Source organism: Hyalella azteca, unplaced genomic scaffold, assembly GCF_000764305.2.
Source record: "Hyalella azteca isolate HAZT.00-mixed unplaced genomic scaffold, Hazt_2.0.2 contig16338, whole genome shotgun sequence".
Lineage (NCBI taxonomy): Eukaryota > Metazoa > Arthropoda > Malacostraca > Amphipoda > Hyalellidae > Hyalella > Hyalella azteca.
Genome location: NW_025946162.1, coordinates 274,611 through 298,184, shown reverse-complemented (window position 1 = coordinate 298,184; position 23,574 = coordinate 274,611). Strand labels below are relative to the sequence as shown.

Sequence of the window (23,574 nt, the reverse complement as noted above, 5' to 3'; positions counted from 1 at the left end):
TCAAAGGAACGCTCAGACGTCGTTGAATTTACAATTCACGGTGCTATGAACGTTTTCAAAAAAACCCTCAAACTCGAATTATAGCGCATTTGTATATGCGAATCTCGGCTTGACTCAGTTTGGGAGAACAACTATGGCAGCGTCGTAAATGACAAGCATTCGCACGCGAGGATTATTTTTTGCAGCATTTTAGGGAAAATTTCTCTGTGTTCTCTCTCAAAAATTTATTTCAGAAAATTCTAAACATCCATGCATGAAATCGTTTTGAACAAGTTCACTCAGTCGAGTATGCGACGAGTAAAAGATGCTAACATGCAAATATTTCTTCTGGATTTGAGATATACAGAACGTCGAGTGAAATTCTTCCTCCCACAGCTCGATAACAATAAATTCTTTGATTGATGTTTTTGATAAAATGACGGAACTGAAATTCTAATATAACTTGCTATCATTGCACACGTTAGTGTTCGTTTCTAGATTTCACCTGCGATCAAACCGTCGCTTGCGTGGGTGTCGCAAAACCGAAGCAAAACTCGAGCATCAAACTGGTTTCGAAGGCTTCGACGGTCTCTACTCGACCGAGTGGAGTTATCGCAATCTGCAAGCTCAAAATGTCGTAAGACTTCTCATACAAATTCTCACAGGGGTTTTCCGATCACGATGTTATTGATGTGAGCGTTTTGGGCTAGTTACATTCGTCCGGATTTTTGAGCCGGTATTGTTCTATGGGTTGAGTTGCATGCACCAGAACTGAAATTGGATCTTCCACTCTCAACAACGAAAACATTGCAGTGTTTGTGTTTAAATATTTGAGTTCACGCAGCAGGAAAACGTGACTTTCGCTCTAAATTTTGGTGTTTGCAACTTACAATGTATTAAATTAAAGAAATAAATAAATCCAACATATTTTCTTGCAAAGCCTTTCAGAGAACAGCTTCATTACTGCAGTTCAAAAATTCAAGAAGTACCAAGTAGTTGTAGTAGCAATTCGAGGTCAAAATTAACATGAAGAGTTTTGAATCTTATTGATATCAGAATTAACAGAAAAAACATATCGAGTAAAAATTTTAAGCGGGTACCAACAATAAGTATTGTTCTGACAATTTTTTGGTTTAAAAATAAGAAGCTATTTAAAAACTTTCAAATCTAAAGCACGGGAGGTGGAAGCAAAATTTTTAAATTTCTTAAAACAGAGGATTCGATTTTGTTACTTTGCAATCAGGAAACGACCTGCTATTGTTGACTTTATAAAATATTTTTCGCGGGATGTTCTAAAATAAGATTATCGGTTATTAAAGTATCTATTATAATGTTATCAGAAGCGTGCTTCAAGATCAGAAGTCGTAATCAATGCTGTCATCAACATAATCATGCATAGAAATATTCGTGATATTCGTGAAATATCTCGTGAATATTCTCGGAATTTTCTTCGCTATTAAATTCGTGGGTAATTTGTAATTTAAAATAACTAATACAGTGTTTTTGATTGCTCGAATTTAACTTAACTGTTTAATTTCACTGTGTATTCTAATAGTAGGAAATTTAATTTCTTGTGCGTTTATAACTTTTCGAAGCACTTCTATTAACGGGCCTATTTTTTTCTTGGTGTATCAACTTTTATGGCTTGCAAGTGCAAAGTGAATGGAAGTGAGTCTGGAATTTTTTTTCAGTCAGTCTGAGATTTGTCCCTCGTTTTTTTTTTTATTTTTTTTGCGAAGCCAGCACTAAAACCAGTTTGTGATCTGAAATTTAAAGAATGGGAAAAATGTTACGAATTAATGTATGTAACTTATCAACTAAAGAAAGATCATCTGATGCAAATTAAATTGCATGCAAATTACGATGCATGCGTAAAAACGCGAAGTGTTTCGTCATGCACCGCCCTGCTCTGATGTTCCGGCATTTAGAGCTAAGCCTCGCTCGTGGCGGAGGCCACAGGTTAACCTGGCCTCGCTCCGGTGACCTCTCTGCAGTGAAAGGCCGGTCACCGGTCACCTCCACGACGAGGGTTGAGTCCTCTTTTCCCATGGGTCTTCATTTGAAAAAGTTACCAGTATTTATTACTTGGAGCTTAGCTACGGAATGACTCTGGCGTCGGTAGTCTAGCTATCTTTCAGTCATTATATGATCCTTAAGTTTTGGGAACCAATCTTTCTGCCAGTGCTCGATAACCTTTTAAATTTAAGGGCCTCTTGATTAGAAAGATCAGCGAGAGTCTCGTGTCAGTCTTTCGACTTATAAGTACCATGCAGTGCATCAGATCGGAACCATACCTTCCATCGCAATGTGGTTTGGAAAGTGTTATTGAATTTATTATTATCATTTTTCCCAGTTGCCAAAAATGTTTTGATTCATTTGTGCTTTTTCGGTCTCTCTAAAGTATCGACTTACAAAGTCAGACCGCTCAGATTCAAAGTCAGATTAATTTTCATCATGAATAAATAATGATCACTCTATTAATGTGACATGCTAGGTACCAAGACTTAAGTCTCGCGTCATGTTTTCACTCGTCTCACGTCGTGTTTTCACACGCCTCACGTCATGTTTTGACACGTCTTACGTCGTGTTTTTGCACGTCTTACGTCATGTTTTGACATGTCTTACGCCATGTTTTCACACACCTCGTGTCATCTTTTCACATGTCTTACATCATGTTTTCACACGTCTTACGTCATGTTTTCACGCGTCTTACGTCATGTTTTTACACGCCTCGTGCCATGTTTTCACACGCCCTACGTCATATTTTCACGCGTCTTACGTCATGTTCTCACACGTCTTAAGTCATGTTTTCAGACGCCTCGTGCCATGTTTTCACACGCCCTACGTCATATTTTCACGCGTCTTACGTCATGTTTTCACAAGCCTCGTGTCATGTTTTCACACGTCTCACGTCATGTTTTCACACGTCTAATGTCATGTTTCCACACGTCTAATGTCATGTTTTCGCACGTCTAATGTAATGTTTTCCACGTCTAATGTCATGTTTCCACACGTCTAATGTCATGTTTTCGCACGTCTAATGTAATGTTTTTCCACGTATAATGTCATGTTTTCACACGTCTAATGTTATCTTTTCACACCACGTCTCACGTCTCGTTTTCACACGCCTCCTTTTCGCTGTTGCCGTAACCGAGCCATCGTTGCAACGCACATGTAACCGCCGTTATTAACCGCGTTGCGCGAGACCCTCTGGAGAAACGAGGTGTCGAGTTAACCTTGCGCCGCTCATCTAATGTGAGGCACTTAGAGAGTACGATCATAGTGAGGGAGGTGAGAGTGATGAGTCTTGCATCACTTGCTGCATCTCCATCCTTCGAGAACATCGACCACTATGATAGTGTGGGTGATGGGAGTGGTGAGGGAGGTGAGTCTTACATCACTTGCTGCATCTCCATTCCTCGAAAACATCGCTGGTTGGATCATCAATTGTCGAAGAAAAAAACTGATGGTTTCATCAATAATTATAATCGCTGCTTGAAATATTATTACCAACCGGTTCATCAAGCGTCTTAGATATTGTTTCATGGTGTCAATTTAGGATGACGAAGAAATAATTTTGTATTTTTTGCATCGAATGTCGCATCAAGGATTCATTTCAACTCAAGTGATACGCAGAGGAATAATTTACAAATTATCTTTAATTTTTATAATTTTATATCTTTTTTATTTTATCTCTTATTTTATCTAATTTTATATTTTTATCTTTATCTAATTTTATCTAATTTTATCTTTCTTTTTATCTAATTTTATCTCTTATTTTATATCTTTTAATTATATCTTTAGAATGTCTAATCAACTCCTCAGGATTTTTTTCCTTTAATGAAGTAAATTACAGAAATAATTCTTTATTAACTGTAAAATCATGGTTTAGAGAAAGTAAGAGTTACATAGCACTTGTTCACTGAAGAGTCCAACATGCCTCTCATTCTGGACTTTCATTCTACGTGCCTGCGATATCCAGCGTCGAGTTTAATCTGTTCCATGCATGGGACACTTTCGTCATCTACAATACGTTATTAGCTCTGGTATCGTAGCCATTCATAACAGTGCACTCTCGTACCCTTCCAATACAATGCTCTCTCGTTGCCTTTTAATATATCGAACTCTCGTAGCCTGTCAATGCATTGCACTCACAATTCCTCTGAACGATATCCTGCAGTCATTGTATACTGAATGGCAAGACTTCGATGTCTGGGACGCTTTATAAACGCTTAAGTTAAGAAACGACTTCGATATAGGCTATCTGCATGGGTCGGTTATTATAGCTTTGCGCTTTGATTTATGTTTGGTTTCATGTTCCATTAGTGAGAAATAGTCCTGATCCTGTTGCTAGACTGAAGTATCCTGGTCAATTCCAAGAATTAATTCGCCTAGCAAATGCAATGACTTTTTCTTTCAAGCTGATTTCTGCAATATAGTCAGCTTTGGCATATCGGGTTGGGATTTTGGCTTGTTTTGAGGGTGGTTAAGTTGTTACAGTAAGTCGGATGTTAACAAATGGCATTTACTAGCATGGAGTAGAAATGATTATGCGTATACTCAATCTCCTTATGTAATCTGACGAGTATTTTTTGAAATCGTAAACGAGTATTTCAAATATTTTCTTGCAGGATTACCTATTTTGCATATCTCACTGGCTATTTCATGTACAAAATGTTAATTAATTTCTCTAGTGAATGATAGGATCGCTTTTGAATTGGCACTTTCGTTGGCACTCGTCATTTTAAATGAAAGCTGTTCCGCGATAAAAAGGCATAATAAACATCAAATATTTTATGGCCAAAACGGTGGTTGTTGCTACCCGCAATACTCGTGTCTGTGTCTCGAGGCAGATTTCATATCAAATAAGAGTTACTTACGATAGACGTTACATCAATAGCAATTTTATTGACCCCTACAATGTACTACATGGCAAGTGGAAGGAATTAAGGTCTTCGCTAGATGGCTGCCCTCGCTTCCACTCTACTTTTCACGAGTTTAGGTATAAAAGCCATATCTATTCATCAGTTATAATTGCGTCGCTTAGCATATGGTCTGTACTGCTTGCTCTGTCGAGATGTGCTCCCAAAAATCAACGAGTCAACGTAAGTTCACGAAAATTAATTAACACGCAGAATTGAATATTATATCTCTAATGTTATTGCGGCTGAAATGAAGTATCATGTTGAAAATCGAAAGTCAAACGCCTTATAAGAATTGAATATTGCAATTTTAATGTTATGGTGGAATGAATAAAATATATATTAAATATGTTGGTGATATTCACCTCGCGATATCCACCTCGGCACATCTCAGATTGTCTCTGTCGACGTGCGTGGTCAAGCAGCGGTTCACGTGACCACGCGCGATCATCTACGCGTACATGCGCATTGTGTGCACATAGCATGCGTGTAGTAGTGAATCGTGGCGTATTTTAACAGCTTGTCACTTTTGCTTTTACTTATAATGTTTAATCATATAACTAAAAAATTAATATCGCACAAGACGTGTTTATGCGCTGAAGGCAGTTCGAGTGAGAGCTACAATTGTATGTGTCCTCGACTGTCGCCCGCTGCTCATCATCTAAACATTGTTCTCTTTTGAAGTTCTCTCCATAAATTCCTTCCGCTTGCATAACTGCCTTCTTAGTCTTAGCTATATTATATTCATTTTTTCTTAATAAAAATGTACAATATATTTTTCTATAAAGGAAGCTCTTCTAATTATAAACTTGAAATAAGAGTCTTAGATTTGCGTTTAAATTGTCTGCTGTGTGCTATGCTATTCGTTAATTCACTCCAGTGCCTTCTGCTCACTTTTGAGGTTTTGGTGACGTAAGGGAAGGCTCGAAACCAAGTGTAGTTTAGTGAAAGTTTCCGCTTGTTTACTCACCAATAAATTCTTACCTGGTTCACTTTTAGTTGTCATAGAAAAGTGGTTTTGAGGTGCTTTCCTGGTGGGCTTTTAACGAGCTACCGAACCATTAACTATTACATGTCCGGGTTCCTCATGCAGTTTGGCTTGTTATGTTATATTGACGATACATTTCAACTTAACATGAAGGTTTGACCTCGCTTTATCATCGCGAACCAACTTACTTATCTGGGATTAATTCTATTGCACTTTCTACCATTTCTATATAATTAAATTTCAACTTCTCGTAGTGTATAATGTTTGTGATCCAATGGATTAAACTTTAAAGCTTACGTAAGCTTCCTCAAAAATGCCCTGTCATTTAATGCGTCAATATCAACGCTAATGATGCGTGATTCTTCCTTTAAATTACAGTTCTTATGGCTAAACAACAACATACATTGTATAATGATTTTAATTTACACGGCTACAGTTCTTTCAAAGCGTTATTCACTGTGTGTGTTGGGGGCGCGCGGTGACAAGCATTTTCTCCACCGCAGCGCACACTCCGAGCTGCCATATTTGCATACAATCCGTTAAAGCAGTGAAAGTTCCGAAATTTTGCATCGGCATCCTTCAGGGAAGCGTCGAGGGGCCAGATGATGGATGATAGTGATGAATCATCGTGACGCTTGCAGGTCCAGACTACAACATCTATTAGACGTTGTCATGTCTTGCGCAACATGCTGTGGGCGCCCACCGTCTACTGCACAACATCATTTCATATCCTATTAATGACCAGTATACTCATAATTTTCGATTTTGATCTGATAATAATACCTAGAACGATGTCAACAGCTACGGATCAGTGGTTACTATAACCCTTATCGGCCAGGATAAGGCGCTTGAGAGTGTGCCGTTGATGCTGCTGATTCTATTTTAAACTGATGTGATTCTGATTGATTTTCTGTGGTTTAGCCGATTGATTTTCAACTGTTTGATTCAAGTGAAAAATTAGATAAAATTTGAAGGCGACCAACTTAACGTAAGTTACAAGTGAGATGGTGGCTCCATCGTCGAGTAGCTTCCGAAGACTCGTTCTATTTCACTCACTCCCCCTCTCGTTGGCCTTCAGATTCTCGCTACTCTGTCATGCGTACTTCACGCTCTGACGAACACGCTGATACGCTCATCCCTCGCCAGACCGTATCAATGCCAGACCGTTTCAACGCCAGACCTTATCAACGGCTGACCGTATCAACGCTAGACGGTATTAGCGTCTAACCTTGCCAGATTGTACGAACGTCTGTATACTACCGTATATATTATCCATTGCTATGCTATATACTAAGTACACTATTGATTTGTACAATTTTACTTGGTTTTAAACAGGTCGAGTACATCTGCGCTCACTGCGGAGCAGGCGACGCTCACGGCCGAGAAGCAGCGATTGTCTGAACTACGAGTCATGCTGGAGGATGCTGAGGGACAGAGGGATGCTGCCCTCAAGGAGATACGGTGAGGGACTGTGGGACGCTTTCGTTTGTGAGGGACTGAGGGATGCTACCCTCAAGGAGATACGGTGAGGGACTGTGGGACGCTTTCCCCAGTATCAGGTGATCTTATGGAGTCAGGGAGAGGTGGTTCGTGACAGACTGACAGAGGGAGGCTTTCCACTTGTAGTTACGATAGGGGACGCAGCCCAGAGGTTGGCTGACCACGAAGAGAATTGGTGAAGAGCAGAGGTTATAGGTTGTCAACCAAGAGGCGAGAGAAACAGACCATTGCACTAGGCTTGTCGAGAGTTTTTCTGCAAGTATATTTTATCTTCAGCGATTTTTAACGAGTAATAGATTAGTTTCCGAATATCAACATTATAGAAAACGTATTTCTCCGTTAGAAAACGTGTTGGATTAAGGTTAAACTAAAATAATTGTTCAGAATGAATTGTTACTAAATTGTTCAAAGTTCTACAGTTCCTGCTTAAGTTATGATAGCTTTACAGTAAGTGTTACTATAATTTATAGTTACATAGGAAATATTTGTGCTTAATAGTTTTGTGCCATCATAAGACTTGGTCAAACAGTTGTCGTTGATCAAAAAGCAGTCACCATGAACTGTAAGTTTCAAATTATGTCCATCAGTGATCAGTGGCGTTTTTTAGCCTATTTTAGGGATCTCAGCCCTCTAAAAATAGTTTTAAGCTTTCGTCAATAATTTTATGTTCATATATTAGAATAAATATTAATTTTGTTTGAAAAAATTACCGACAAATCAATATTATGTGACCGGAATATAAGTTTAGATGAATAATCATTCAACCAGTCATTATTCACTAAAGACCCTTACGATTATGAATCTTAAGCGCTTAGCTCTTCCTGTCTTTAAAACATAGACTCTTAGTCCCTTCTCATTCCTAAGAACCTATAGTGGAGTTCTCGATGTTCACTTTCGTAAATTTCGTACAGAAAACAGTTTTTTCAACAATTTAGCATTAGTAGAATATTGAAATACGAATATTTGTGGATCAAACGTATGCAGCGCGATTCATGATTGAATTGGCAGTAGAATATCTAATTACAAATATTTTTAAATTATGCCAGGCGATTCATGATCTTATTGATAGTAGAATATCTAATTACAAATATTTTTTAAAGTATGCCGGGCGATTCATGATGTTATTGGCAGTAGAATATCTAATTGCAAATATTTTTGTATCAGGCGGCTGCAGGGCGAGCTGTCGTCTGCTCAGCAGGACGCGCTGCAGAGCGCGTCGGAGCGCGACGTCTTCAAGATGCGCACGCAGGAATATTGCGCCACGCTCGAGCGCCTGGGCGAGGCGCTGGCTGCCAAGGCATGCATAGTTGTAGTGTTAGTGATGTCAGCGAGCGGCAGAATTCTTGCAAATTTCTGGGCTTTGAACCCGCATATCACTGCAACAATATTGTTATTCTTAACCTCCCTGCCATCTCGCTCATTTTGATCAGTACTATCGCAGGAAGCTGGGATCGAACCGACAACTTTGCTATTATAATGGTGCCCTAGACTTTAACCACTTGGCCTGCATGCTCAATATATATATATATATATATATATATATATATATATAAGACTCACAACTACGTACATACAAGACTCACAACTACGTACATATAAGACTCACAACTACGTACATACAAGACTCACAACTACGTACATACAAGACTCACAACTACGTACATACAAGACTCACAACTGTGTACATACAAGACTCCAAATACGTACATATAAGACTCACAACTACGTACATACAAGACTCACAACTGTGTACATACAAGACTCCAAATACGTACATACAAGACTCGCAACTTCGTACACCTAACTACGTGCAGGCATCTGAGGAGTCAGCCCTGCGTCAGCAGTACCTGAGTCTGAACGACACCGTAGAGACGCTGAGGACCCACAGCCAGTCACTGGAGGGCGACGTGGCTGTCAAGGACCAGAAGCTGGGGCACCTCGAGGCCCTCATACAAGAGAGCAAGAGGGAGAGAGAACATATGCTGCAGCAGGTGAGTGTACATGATAATGCTACAGTCATGTTTGTATTATGTTATTATTATTATCTATTATTATGAAAATGCTACAGTAATGTTTGAATCTATTATTATTTATTATTATGCCAATGCTACAGTAATGTTTGTATCTATTATTATCTATTATTATGTTAATGCCACAGTAATGCATGAACTAGTATATTATTATGTCAACGCTGTAGTAACGCAAGGAAATGTCAATTATTATTTATTTGAAAGTCTTGGTGAGGATTTATATGAACGGGTTTCCATTTCATTCAAGTTATTATGGTTTGAGAATTTTATCTGATTACTGGCAAGATGTTTCTGTAGAGGTATGTTAGGGGATTATTATTACCATCTATTTCAAGCAATGCCGGGACCCTCCGCCGGTCGATTATATATTTGTATGATTTGTATGATGATTAAGATAATGGTTTATGCACCTGGCGCCGTAAATATACAGTATAGGGGCTCTTGGAACGCGTGTCCAGGGTTATTATGGTGTCGGGATCTGGGTAGGAAATCATGAGCCATGACTGTGGGTAAATAGAATTAAGATGCTCGTAATAAACCCTTATACCCACGGTCATATATACAGTTATGAAGTTATACGTTACGGAGCGATATCGAACGAAGAAAGTGTATATTTTTACGTCTATCGACAATTCTAAAATTTCGCTTATAAGTCGATAAATAATATCTTTTGCATAAAATAGAAATTGTAGTTATATTTGCTTGTAGCAACAACAAAGTTGAAACGTTACTCCAGCGTGGGATGCGTGAACACGGTGGAAGGGCACATTCAAAATCTGAAGAAGTTTCATCACAGTTCCTCAGTATTGATTGACTGTTTCAATGCTAAAGTTACCACTGTACAATCCACATAGTCCTCAGGTTTCTGCGAGTAATGATTCACAAAGCAAATAATAAAATATTTTGTTCTAGACCTTGCCTGTCATATATATTGCGCCCTATAATTCCACCGAATCTGCAATATTGCTGCAAATTTAAACAAAGAAAATAAGACTGAAATGCACCATATCGTTATAGTGGAAAACGTGTCTTTGTCACACAAAAGGATTGTCGAATAGACAGACGAAGGAGTTAAACTCAGAAAAATTTCTTCTATAAAGAAATGTTGAATTTTTCTGCCATTATTTTTGTAAATGTAATTTCTTAGTACTCGCAATTTCTAAATAAGGTTGCAGAGGCGACCGACCAAGTGGCCGAGTTCGACGCTCGCTGCAAGACGCTCGAGGAAGCCAAGTACGAGAGCGACCGAGAGCTCATCAGCACTCGAGAGCTCGCGCAGAGGCTCGACGGCAAGAGAGCTGAACTCGAAGCTGAGCTCGCCAGAACTCAAGACGCGCTCGAGAAGGTCAGGATCTACTTTTAATCGTAAATATTTGAAATATTCTTTGGGCCATAATTCTGAAGCTATGTGAAATATACTTGGGGCCATAATTCTGAAGCTGTGTGGGATTCCGCGTAGTTGAACTCTATAATTTACTTCTTTTTAATGCTGAACACTATAAAAATTATGTAATTTTTGAATCAAATGGCAAAGTGGTCGAAAGTTTTAGCTTTCCTGCTATTGCAGTCCTAATCGCACTCGAGTTTTGGGTTGGAGACTCGGCTAAAGATGAGGTACTCTTCCGGTGCCGCTCCGTATAGCGAAAAATGATTTGGGTGAAAAATCGAGTTGGTATCTCGAATTCCTAGCAGCAAACTAGATGGAAAATTTGCAACATGAAAAATTGATCTGGTTTTATGCACAGAATTCTTCGCTTCGGCTCGCAGTGTTCGAAATTAAACTTGAATTCCAATTCTTCCTACAAGAATAGATACAAATCGAAAACGAATAAATTCCACTCATTAGATTATAGTAACACACAAAGGTAGCTTCATATTACAATTGGGAGTAAAATCTGCACCTGCGCGACGCAATACAGGCAGGTATTTTCATTAATAAATTGTATATGCGTGACAAAGATTTATTGATTGTTCATTTGATTTCGTCAGACTAATTAACAATAAAAGTTAACACTTCGAATATTTTCCAAGCTGGGCCGGGAGAAGAAGCGACTCCAGGGCGACGTGGAGCGATTGGAGGCGGCGGTGACAGAGCAGAGATCGGAGCAGGCAAAGCTGGAGTCCGCGCTGTCGGAGCACCGGAAACTGGAGTGGAGCAACGCGGCGGAGGCTAAGCAAATCTCCGTGGAGAAGCAGCAGCTCAGCCGCAAGGTAAACCGAAAAAAAGTATTCACATCTACTCGTTAACATCATACAGAGAAGTGTTTCTGAATAAGTGATATTTTTATTTTTTTATATTTTTAACTGAATAACAGGAATTTTTTTCTAACACGAAATCTGGAAGTGGTGTTAATTAGGAATCGGTCCACTATAACGCACATAAGTACGATTCTTGAACGCCACCTTTTCGTTTATTCACCGCCAACTGGCTCTATTCTGCTGACTCAATCAGTTTGTCTACGAACGTGTTCACTCTGCTGCTTTTTTTTTGCAAATTTTACGCAATTTTCTTGATAGAGCATAAGAGCTGGAAAATATACCTCTTGGAACGTTGACTTGCGGTGCAATCACGCTTAGTCTAATATTAACTGGGCAGAAACTTGTACATATATTGGCTGCTATACATCTTTTAGCATTTTATATCTTGGAAATTTCTCTTAAATAATTTCCACTGTAAATTTCTCTTGACTTATTTCCACTGCAAATTTTTAGTTTGTTCAGAATTTCCAATAACATTCATAATTGTTCCAACAGTCGCTCGTCCTGTTACAGCCTCCAGACACGAGTGTTCATTGGGCCGAGGTTGTTGCATCATATCTGTAATCTATCGCTGCGACAGAATTGCTAGTTTCGCCTAAATGCCTGATTACAAGTTTTCTCTTCCCGTGCTTCCAATAACGGCATATTTACCATATTTTTCATCGGAAGTTTTTTTCATGAAGGAGGCAATTAATTTACGTGGAGTTTTGTGTTAGAATCATCTTTCATAGCAAACGTACCTGAATGATGCTCTGAATTGAATTAATTTTGCGTCGCTATTCTCACTCTTGTGTCAAAATATGTTGCTATTTTCCATTGATTTTACCATTACTGGGCCATAGCATGCCCATTAGGATGTAGCGAAAATTTTTTTTTTTAAATTTAGGATTCAACTACTATTTTTTCATGTGAACACGTGCCAAGTGAATTTTTACTTCAATGAATTTTCCAAACCAAAGATTTCTAGAATTGGCGCAATGCTCTTGAAAATTGCTGGAAATGTAGATGTTAACGTAACTTTAATTTTAATGGTTATTTTTTTGTATTTGACCTGGATTATTGAGGTGATGATGTTGAATATATATTTAATAAGAGATTACAAATTAGGAAACAAAATATAACACATCGATTGATGCTAGTATTGTCTGGAACGGTTTTTCGCCCTGCAACAACAGATATGTTAAACACCTTGCCATGGCAGGGTGGAAACATTCTCTTACTTATGTTGCCATATTCAACAAGCAACCAACTCATCAGTGTGGCTAGTTATACTTGTGCATGTGCTAAAAATCAGCCGGTTCAGATTTTAATATAGATCATTGCTATCTAAAACAAAATATTTATTGACATGTGATGAATAAAATGAAGACGTAAAAAACTGCATGCGCTATTATAGTTAAGATAATAATAGAGTTCATAAAATAACCTACAGTCTCTGTCTCACAGAGACACACGCGGCACAAAAATCCTCCTGTTAACTTGCGTATGAGGCTGGAAAAAACTTATAACGGCAATCGTTTTGTGCCATATTTTGTTTACGGATTTATAATCTCATATTAAGTAACTACTGAGCATTATTACTTCAATAATCTAGGTTACATTCCGAATATTAAAATCAAAATTACGCTGATTCTCACGTTGCTTGAACTTTTCAAAAGATTTGCACAAACTCAAAAATTTGTGCTCTTGAAATTCCTTTGAAGCTGAATAACTTACCAGGTGTCCGCATGAATAATTACAGTCGGAAAGCAAATTGCCACATATTTTCCACTCTATCCTGATGGAAATGTTTTACCGTATATTACAGCGAATATAAATTGTCTCACCTTAATGAGACATTTATTACCTGACCCCCAACTGGAAGGTAATGCTGCTTTTAATTCACCTATGAACCATCTGTCTGTCCCTGGTGGCGGCAGCTGGCGGACAATGCTGCTCTAACTCCCCAATAACCCTCTGTCCCCGGTGGCCGCAGCTGGCGGACAATGCTGCTCTAACTCCCCAATAACCATCTGTCCCTTGTGGCCGCAGCTGGCGGACAATGCTGCTCTAACTCCCCAATAACCATCTGTCCCTGGTGGCCGCAGCTGGCGGACAATGCTGCTCTAACCCACCTATAAACCATCTGGCCCTGGTGGCCGCAGCTAGCGGACAATGCTGCTCTAACACCCCTATAAACCATCTGTCCCTGGTGGCCGCAGCTGGCGGACAATGCTGCTCTAACTCCCCAATAACCATCTGTCCCTGGTGGCCGCAGCTGGCGGACAATGCTGCTCTAACTCCCCTATAACCATCTGTCCCTGGTGGCCGCAGCTGGCGGACAATGCTGCTCTAACTTCCCTATAACCATCTGTCCCTGGTGGCCGCAGCTGGCAGAGACGCAGGCAGAGCTGGAGGCCGAGGCGTCAGAGTGTCGGAGGCTACGAGCGCACGCGGCGCTGACGGAGGCAGAAGTGGAGCGTCTCAAGCGAGACCTCACGCACGAGCAGTACGAGCGAGAGCGCGCCGGACAGGAGCTCAGGAGGGTGAGACGTTAGGCGGTGCATTTCTTATTTTATATTCCATGTACTTACTTATATTTTCTCTTTTATATGTCATGTATTAGACACATTTATTATTTTATATTGCACGTATTTATTTATATTTTTATTTCTATGTCATTTATTAGGCACATTTCTTATTTTATATTGCATATATTTACTTCTATTTTTTATTTCTATAACATTTATTACAAGGTATTTTGAAATTATGTTCAATATGGTAATTGCAAAAGAGTTATTCTAAACTGGTTGTAATGTAACTGTATGTACGATGAAACAAATGATGGAAATTTTCAACATAAAAATCTGATGGTAGATGGACTAAATTGATTCAATATGGAAAATCAACTAAGTATGATACCAATTCGCGAGTTTATAAATCGGCAATCGGATGAAATAATCTTTCTCGAATGTATAAAGCTTAAATTTTAAAACATTCCATATGAGCATTTGAAGGAAGAATCATTATGTGAAATTCACTGTATTGTTTGTCTGTGCGCAGCTGAGATCTCTTCAGTTGCTGAGCCTGTGAGACAAGCTGGAATATTCGTAAACAGAAATGTGACTGGAATTCTACGTTTATTGAGAGTCGTGTTGAAGAAGTTAGGGAATACGTTGACTAGGTTGATTTCAACCCAGTTCAACCCTACGAATGCGCACAATTTTACCACGACCATTACCATTTACTGCCATTGAGCATTTACAATAGTGCCGGCAGTCAACGTACAAATTTTATTTAAAGGGACTTTAACTTAATCAATTGCATGTAGTGTTACGATGGTAGATGTAGTTCGATATGTAGCGTTAATGAAAACTGAGATTTAGAATGAATTATATGATCGAAGTGAAATACGTTGTACAAGATGTTGACACGTTGACTACGAAGTGGTACATATGCATACCACGAAATGTATTTCTCCAGGACGTAGTGGTACATAATCTAGGTTGCCTAAAATCGGCCAAATCCGAGAACAAAAAAGGCCAAAAAAGGCCGAAAACTCAATATATACTAGTTTATTTGTAGGGTGCGCTATAAAAATTCCATTTATTTTCTTTTTGCAGTATTTAAAATGCAATTAGGAGTACCCCTATCATAAATTTTAGCTGGCCAACCCAATTGAGAAAAACTAAATCGCAGAATTTGTCCGGGAAAAATGACCGTCTAGAAACCTTGTTTAAAAACAGTACAAAAAATTGAATATTAGTACTAGATGAAGCAATCGTAGTCAACGTGTTAATAGTATAGCATAGCTTGTTTATTCCACTTGTAGAGCTCAGTGATTTTCTTTGATCCATTAAACTTATTATTTTGTGAAACGGGATTCACGTGATTGGTTCTCATGCTACATGTGAAAAGATTGTCTCAGCAATGGAAGTTGATCTCATTAATGTTAAGGAACAAACAACAATACGCTCGAGCTCGATAGAAGTGTAATTGTTGTGCGGTTATTGATGTACAAAATTTAATGTATTTATAAATAGTAGCGAATGGAGCATTTTAAAAGAAAGGCGACTAACCTTTGTAAGCCATTAGAAATTTGTTTTAGTTCAACACGGAAGAAAGAGGAAATGAAATTTTGACTATCAAGTTCTGACTTTTAATTGAGGTTTGTGAGCCAATCTTCCTAATCGTATTAGACGGAGTTTTAATATTATTTTTTTAACCTTGCCTACGCATCTCGGTACATGAGTTGTCTTCACTCACGTTCGGATAACATATTTGGCAACTTTGTACCATTATTAATACTCTTTGTAATACCGGACAGTCAACACCAGCTGCTTTTATTGTGGACATTATTAGCAATATCTTCTCACTTAGATTTGTGTGCTTACACAGAGACGCAATTGCCTTCCTCATCTATCCATGGGTGTCGGTATAAATATTATTCGCTACATATATAAAAAAAATTGGGTACGTTCTTTTTGTGTTGTTAGATGAACTTTCTGTTGGTTTGGGGTTCTTTCCTTTCAAATAGAAAATGTTACAAATAATAAAAAAAATCCTACCTAATTCGAACTCGTGTACTGAAAAACAACATCGAGCTCACATAGCACCTGACCACGTCCTAGTACAGCTCACCTAGCACCTGCTTAACGTAAACAATCGAATGTACAATAATATTTACGTGGGTCAACAATACCAACAAAATTAATGTCCCTCATCTGAATGTGGTCGTGGATAGAAATTTTGATCAAGACGACCGCCCAGCGATGCGGCGTGCTGCACCTAATGCGGCTTCAGTGATACCAACTTAATTTGCATACAATGACTGCATTACGCATACTGCTACTTACTGGGCAGTGAGGGATCCGCTCACTGCAGAATCTAAGGAGGTAACAAAAGGATGAAGTGTCGAAATATTCCTTAAAATTTTCACGCAATTTACAACCGTTCAATCACGATTCTAATTCTCTATAAGAATTTTATAAATATTTTTCGTCTAAATTGATGAGTGCTGTTTTTTTTACTTCTCCCTTATGACAGTGTGGATCGCGATAAAGCGATGAATCGATCAAATGATTCATATAGCTCTTGAGAGATCAATCAATATCTTCAGATAGCCTCAGTCATATTGTCATAAATATATAAATTAACAAATAAATGAATATGCAATATAATAAATATATTAATATCGCCTCTCTAAAAAGAATGGTGATTCCCCAATGAAGATTGAATCTGAAGACCTTAAAACTTGGTTATCTCTGAGCGAGATGAAGGAAGTGTCTGGAATCCATGTCGGTTGAGATCCCAAGAAAGATATCCTGATCCGGCGCACGCACTGCAGACTGTACGGTTTTTCTGTCTTCACCTGCAGTGCTTACCTTCTCAGACGCCTTTATACTTGATAAGCGCGTTGTATTGTTCGGTAAAAGCAGTCATATCATGTCATGGGCGTCAGATCTGCTAGAGTCAAGCACTTCTGAGACGCCTTGATGCTTGATAAGTGTCATGCATTCATTACTACGGGAAAAGCAGGTATATAATCGGCATCAGATCTGCGAAACTCAAGCACTTTCGAGTGCCTTGATGCTTACTAAGTGCGTTGTATTTTTCAGTTAAAACAGATATTTAATCGACATCGTAGCGATGGAAGATGGTTGGCTGCTCGTGTCCCGTCTGATTTCTAGCAGCAAGGGTGGATAGAGACCGTGTATTAATCGCGTTCCTTTTAATTTACGGGATTGTTGGGCGATGGAGGCGTCGCAAATCAAATGGATCTGAAAGCATGATTGATTTCTAGTAAATGGAGCGACGTTGTGATATATCGAGGAAAGTGCAACCCGCAACTTGCGTACACTCAGAAAATTAATTGGCCATAATGTTCAAATAGTGAAACACTTTCTGCACGTAGTAGTAACACGCCCCCGTTGCCGGAGCCAAACTGGGTCAAATTTACTCGCATTAGGGCAAGAAGTTCAATGGTAATCGTTCTTTGTTTCACTGATTTCTCTGAGTGTATAACTACGGAATTGCCATTGGTCAAAACCTTGGACATGCAAAGCTTGCAGAAAGTTTTTGACCGAAATTGCAGAATATGCATTACAGAAAATACACTTTGAATTTTCATAGATTTGTACATAGAAATATTAAAAAACTGATCTTTTTAGAAAGAATAAAAATTTTCAAAAACTTGAGGAAAAATGCTGCACCACCGTGAAGGTTAATCATAGTTAGTTTTGTTTTCTATTTCGTCGGTGGGTGGAGGCCTACTAACTCTACGAAATATCAGGCGTTGCTACGTCATGGACATGAGGGGCGTGAAGAACAATCGCTCAATTTGCATTTGATGGCTAAAGCCAAATTTAAAGCGTGACGAAACTTGATAAAAGGGAACGAAATTGTGATTAGATGAGCTGAATTGCGAGGCAGGGGGCCGTGTTATACTGTACAGTGTAATGTGCTGCAGGAACAGCAACGAGCTTAGGAGATTACATACATTCTCGAGGTGAATACCCACTTCCTTTGTGGGGCATGCGTGATTTTATTTAGAAATGAAATTCAATTTTAACAAATATTAGTACATATCCGATTATATAATTTATGTTATTTATCTCGTAATAGAACGCGAAAAGGCGGTGGAAAGTAATTGTGTTTGAAATATCAGAATAAAAGTCTCTTATTTAAACAACACTTTGTTGCAGAGAACATTAACGAGACTATATTTCGCCCTTTTGTTGTGTTCTTTGATGGCTTTAATGCAGAGCGAATCCATGACTATGGCGTAGGATCTGAATGCATCATCATTCATGCGACGTTTGCATCAGTCTCCTGCCGTGCATTAGTCCTCGCAGTGCGTACACATGACTCGTCGCATCCACCGTACACTCAGAAAACTTAATGGATCATATTGTACAACTAATGATGCACTTATTTACCTGCAGAACAGAAATCAGAAGTATAGAACTGATGCCTTATTTTCAGGATGACCCACACGAGTGCAAAAAAATCATCGCTATTTGGACGATGACCCTCAAAATTTCTCAGAGCTTATCGGCAGCTCCATAGGTTGCGCTTGTCCTCGGCAGTTAAACAATTTCATGACCACGAGGCCGTGGTGCTGGCCAACATATCCCATAAGCAAATCCTTATTCTAGAATATAATTTTTTTTTGTTCTAATTCGACGCACTCGCTGCTACAGATGAGTGGACATTAAAGTGAAAGCATCCCCAGTAGAATTTGAATATTTTGCTAAAACAAGTTCTAAAAGTTCAGATATTGCGATCAAATTTTGAATAGACCACAACTTGTTTACATGTTTCATTATAAAATATTTATATTTTTACACACAACAAATTACTAACAATAAACGTTATTTAAAAGGCATAACGCTAGCACGCTCACGTAGAACACATGTGTCCCCGCACAACACCTCGTCTCTCTATTGCTGTTTATACTCCAGGCTGAAGAAGAATAAGACTATCACTACACTCGTGAGAACCTCTCACCCGCCATGACTCGGGATCTTAAATACGATCCAGTCATCGATATCGCACGACTTGGTCTGCTCAGTTGCATTCTTCATGGTTTGCGTGACTGCGCCGAACACTCATAAGGAGAGACATCCATGATGTTGCCACGCCAGCAGTAATGCATTCGTAATTGGGACATTACAATTCTTGACTACGAAGATAAGGATTCATTTTAAACGAACGTAAAAGATTCTTTAGAATATCGGAGTGAAGCCTTGCGTCTCGAGTTTTTCTCGTTGTTTTCATTTATTATCATTTTTTTAGTGCATTATGAGCTAATTCCGTTCCGGTCGAGGAAATTCCCTTCTGTACACAACAACTAGAATTTATAGTACTGACTTAAATTATTGTTAGAGGAAAATGTCCACGCAGACAGAAGGTTATAATGTACATTTATAAAGTTAAAAGTTATTATTAATAGAAGTTCCAGTAGGCAGGGAAGTAAATTGAATTAAAATTCAATTGATATTATCTTATCGTTATCACAACGAACTGAATTATTTCTCCACATGATGAGCCAGAAAACCCTAATTAATAAATACAAATTAAACAATGATTAAGAAAAAAACCAACCAAATTAAAAAACTATTCCATACAAAAATGCTACATTAGTTCAGAAGCGGTCTGTTCAAAGCAGTGTAAATCTGTCGGTCTACAAATTGGAACATGAAATTTAATCTTAACCTTGAAGAGGATTACTCAGTTACATAACAGCTAACATCTCTCGCGGCATTTCCTCGTGTTCAGTTCGTTTAGTTCCCATCACTTTGGTTTCATTCAAAGCCGAACATAATTTTCTTTAAGATATACTGTATGAAATTCAGAGAGGCCGTGTCGCCGGATGACAAGCGAGGACTCTACTCCGGCCTGAGCTACCCGATATGGACCAAACAATGGACGAGCGGTCGTGTTCACTGTATCATTTTTGCCATATTAGGGATACCAAGCGAACCTCTGTCACTTATAACGTTTCAAGGTACGTATTTATGGCTTTATGTAACATAAAGGAGAGGCTGGCAAGGAGAGAACATCGTGTTTCGTATATAAGCCACACTACCCAAAAATGGAGGGCGCTCGAGATGAGCAGTGAGCCTCAAAGAAGCACTGCCCGTGTTCAAATTAGAGCGATTTATAGAGAGAATAAAGTACTATCCAAAGAGATGCCGTCGCTTGGGGGCGTCGGAACGCTTCATTTGTATTCAATTATTCATACGGCAAGATTTGAGAAGATTAAGGTGTCGGTCCGCAATCTGCTTGTTAGCTCAACGGCCATCACAAGGTTAAACTCAGCGTCCTAACTGTAATAATGGCCCGTAATTCTAAGCGTTCAAGAAACGTTTTTGTTTTCACATAAGTTAAGGTATGTAGTGGGGAGAATCTACAGCGAATAGAAGCGTTAATGTATTCAGGAGGCGTTAACATATGCACCGACACGCTCTGTACCGCTCCTTGGGCTGCGACAGCCTCTGTAGCTTTGTTCGAGCCGCCGGCCGCTTGCCACAGTCCTCGGGACAAAGCGGCGTTCACGGCTTCAGCTCCATAATAAGAATAAATAAAATCAAACATCCGCTAGACACTGTGCTACTTTACCTAGTCTGGGAAGTGAAATCGCACTTAGATTACAGGCAGAAATAAGATGAGATTTTTTAACGCAATGTATATCATGAGATTGTAAGTACTTCAGCGGGAATAAGTACTTACAATCTCATTATTTTTACTCTAATCATCGAGTAAAAATTATGTAATATTCAAGTAGAATTCTCGATAAATCTCTTATAAATTAGTTATAGCCGACCTTCTTTACATGCATTAGTTAAACAAATAAACGCATTTTAGTCTTTATATTCAATAGAAATGATGAAAGGGAGACAAAAATAAACTACTATTTTGGTTGCTGTGACACATGTGCTGCTAGACTTCGTTTGGTGCTACCAATGCAAACTCTGATGCCAATTAAAATTCTAAGATTATTCATGTTCTATTTTTTCAATTTTAATTGAGAAAAAAGCTTTTTGATGAGCAATATCCTCGCTGAAGCGGCTTACCGAACAATTGACGTGTGTTGAACTTTTGCCTTTAAAAATCTGTTATAATTAGCCAACTTTGTGATGCTGTAGCATGCATCAATATTCCGATCATATAGTATAAGCGTAAAAATATGCTAGTATAATTATTGACAAATTACAATAAAATTATCAATGATGTATCACATCATTTTTACGCTAAAATTTTAAAATATCAATGTTCAAAATGGGCTAGAAATTTTTGTGAGTACCTTGTTAAAGATCCATTTAAACTCAATATATCATCCGTTGCTGCGCAAATTTACACACCACACAAAATACAACTATACCTGACTCTAATTCTACAAGGAAACTAGCTCAAAATGTATATTTTTTATCTTGAAGTGCATCCTCATCATAGGTTGGTGCACCACCGCAATCCATACAGCTTGTGTACCTTAGAAGCATTGAAAACCCCGCTACGGTTTCTGAAAATAATATTGCAGCTCTTGCTTGGCGCCGCATTATTTAGGTAATTTTTGTGAGCATTACGATCACTTACGTAGGTTTAGCCTTTAATTTCTGAGAGCGAATCCCTGTTATTTTAGAGGAAATATTCCAAGCGTTGCGCAATGATCATTGATCATATCGATGCAAGGATCAGCAGACCTGTAAATTGTTCTCTCAGAGAGGCGCCAAGTAATCAGGTCTTCTAACACGCAGAGTCTGCAGGCGCACATTGTGCACAGTGCAATATTTGAAGCGGTGCACAATGATCATATCGATGTAAGGATCTGCCGACCTTTATTTTGTTCGTGTTCTGTCGGGAGCGGCGCCAGGTATTCGGGTCTTAGGACACGCACCGTCTGTTGGCGCCCACTCAGCACTGGAGACTGGACATCTCAGGTGGGAAGAGCTCTGCGATGACATGCATTGTCTCGTCGGGTGTCATTTGAGCTTCGAAGTGATATTAATATTCAAGATTCACTAAAGCTTTTTTGAACAAGTTCTTCAAAACGCTTATTTACAAAATATTTTTCATCAGCTATAAAGCAACCACATTATATAAGTGGACATTGATAAAAAAATAACATAGGCGTCCCATGGAAGCTTCATGATTGCCAGAAACAAAAAATATCCTGACAGTCGATTCTTCATCACAGTGTAAAGATCAACAAGATCTCCCAACGCCTACCTATATCGTTCATTCATAAATAGAAAGGGGCCTCCAAAGCAATAATTTTAGTTGCAGATCGAAGTGTGATGCTCGAGCAGAATTTAATCAAGCAGCGAGCAGATTATCGACGAAGCCATCACCGTGTCGTAAATCTTGCTCACTCGTTCGCTCGATCAGCAACCGCTTACACTCATGCACTCGAGCTTCGGTGTATTGATCTTAAATTGACTATTGTCTCTATGCTCGCTTTTCCATGAATCTTTAAGTAGTATTGCCAATAAATAATAAGAGTTTGCTGCTAAGATTACATGAATTATTCAGTCAGTGAGACCTGGGAACTCCTTTAAAGAGCAACGATTTGGACAGCACGCAATCAGCATTTAAAGAAGCCTATTTTACACCAATTACCATAGAACAATATCAGCAGCAAGGCTATTTGCTCGTCTTGCTTACTTTCACTTCACCGAGAACACTCTTAATGCCGGTCTAAATGCGTCACAAATTAGGTTTTAGCACAACTCTCTCTGGCAATTACCGATGCCATTGTAGCTGCCAGAATGAGGCGGCTCTTCTCTGCTCGTCTGTCAGCTTCGACGGCATCAACGGTAAATTTTAGCGGCTTAGTTTGTTAATGATGAACGCGAGTTTTGCAAGCGGTACCTTGTCAACTGTCCTGACGTGTTTCGGAGCTTCTATAGGACGGGTGTCTGGCTCGAGCTAATAGTTATATTTCCTCAAGTTAGCTCGGTTTTTCAATAAGATATACTAATGGGAAATAAATTATTAATAATTGTACGATTACGCAGGTAATTTTTCTATAAATATTTTTTTTCGTAATTTAAAATCATAGCGCTTCTCAAGAGTGGGTTATTCTAAATGATGGACCCAATTTAATAAATTCTTATTATTTAAGAATGAATTTGAAATGAATAATTTATAAACCAATTGAAAGAGAAAAATTTATTTTTGTTTACCCTATTCAAGCGCGGAATAAGGCGGCGCTGGTAGTTGCAGAAAACTTTTTGAATCTGTCATTGCTAGCGTTGGGTAGGACGCATATAGGAAATGAAGATCTGGCTTTACGCTTCTGGCCACCGAGATCACCTGATTATGGTGATCAGGTGATCTCACCCTATGTGACTACTTCTTATGGGGTTACGTCAAGGAAGCTGTTTACGTCTCACCTCTACCAGCAACTCTGTTT

General features: G+C 38.8%; 1 protein-coding gene across 1 annotated transcript in view; it reads left to right on the top strand.

Annotated features, from left to right (window-relative positions):
- Window positions 1-15,137, top strand: part of LOC108673256 (centrosomal protein of 135 kDa) — a 53,238-nt gene extending 38,101 nt beyond the window's left edge. The window contains exons 8-14 of the mRNA XM_047884860.1: window positions 7,225-7,350; window positions 8,554-8,686; window positions 9,204-9,380; window positions 10,588-10,764; window positions 11,451-11,630; window positions 14,048-14,203; window positions 14,721-15,137. Coding sequence (XP_047740816.1) covers window positions 7,225-7,350; window positions 8,554-8,686; window positions 9,204-9,380; window positions 10,588-10,764; window positions 11,451-11,630; window positions 14,048-14,203; window positions 14,721-14,750 — 979 coding nt within the window. The 3' untranslated portion in view covers window positions 14,751-15,137. The remainder of the gene's footprint in view (window positions 1-7,224; window positions 7,351-8,553; window positions 8,687-9,203; window positions 9,381-10,587; window positions 10,765-11,450; window positions 11,631-14,047; window positions 14,204-14,720) is intronic.
- The last annotated feature ends 8,437 nt before the right edge of the window (window positions 15,138-23,574 follow it).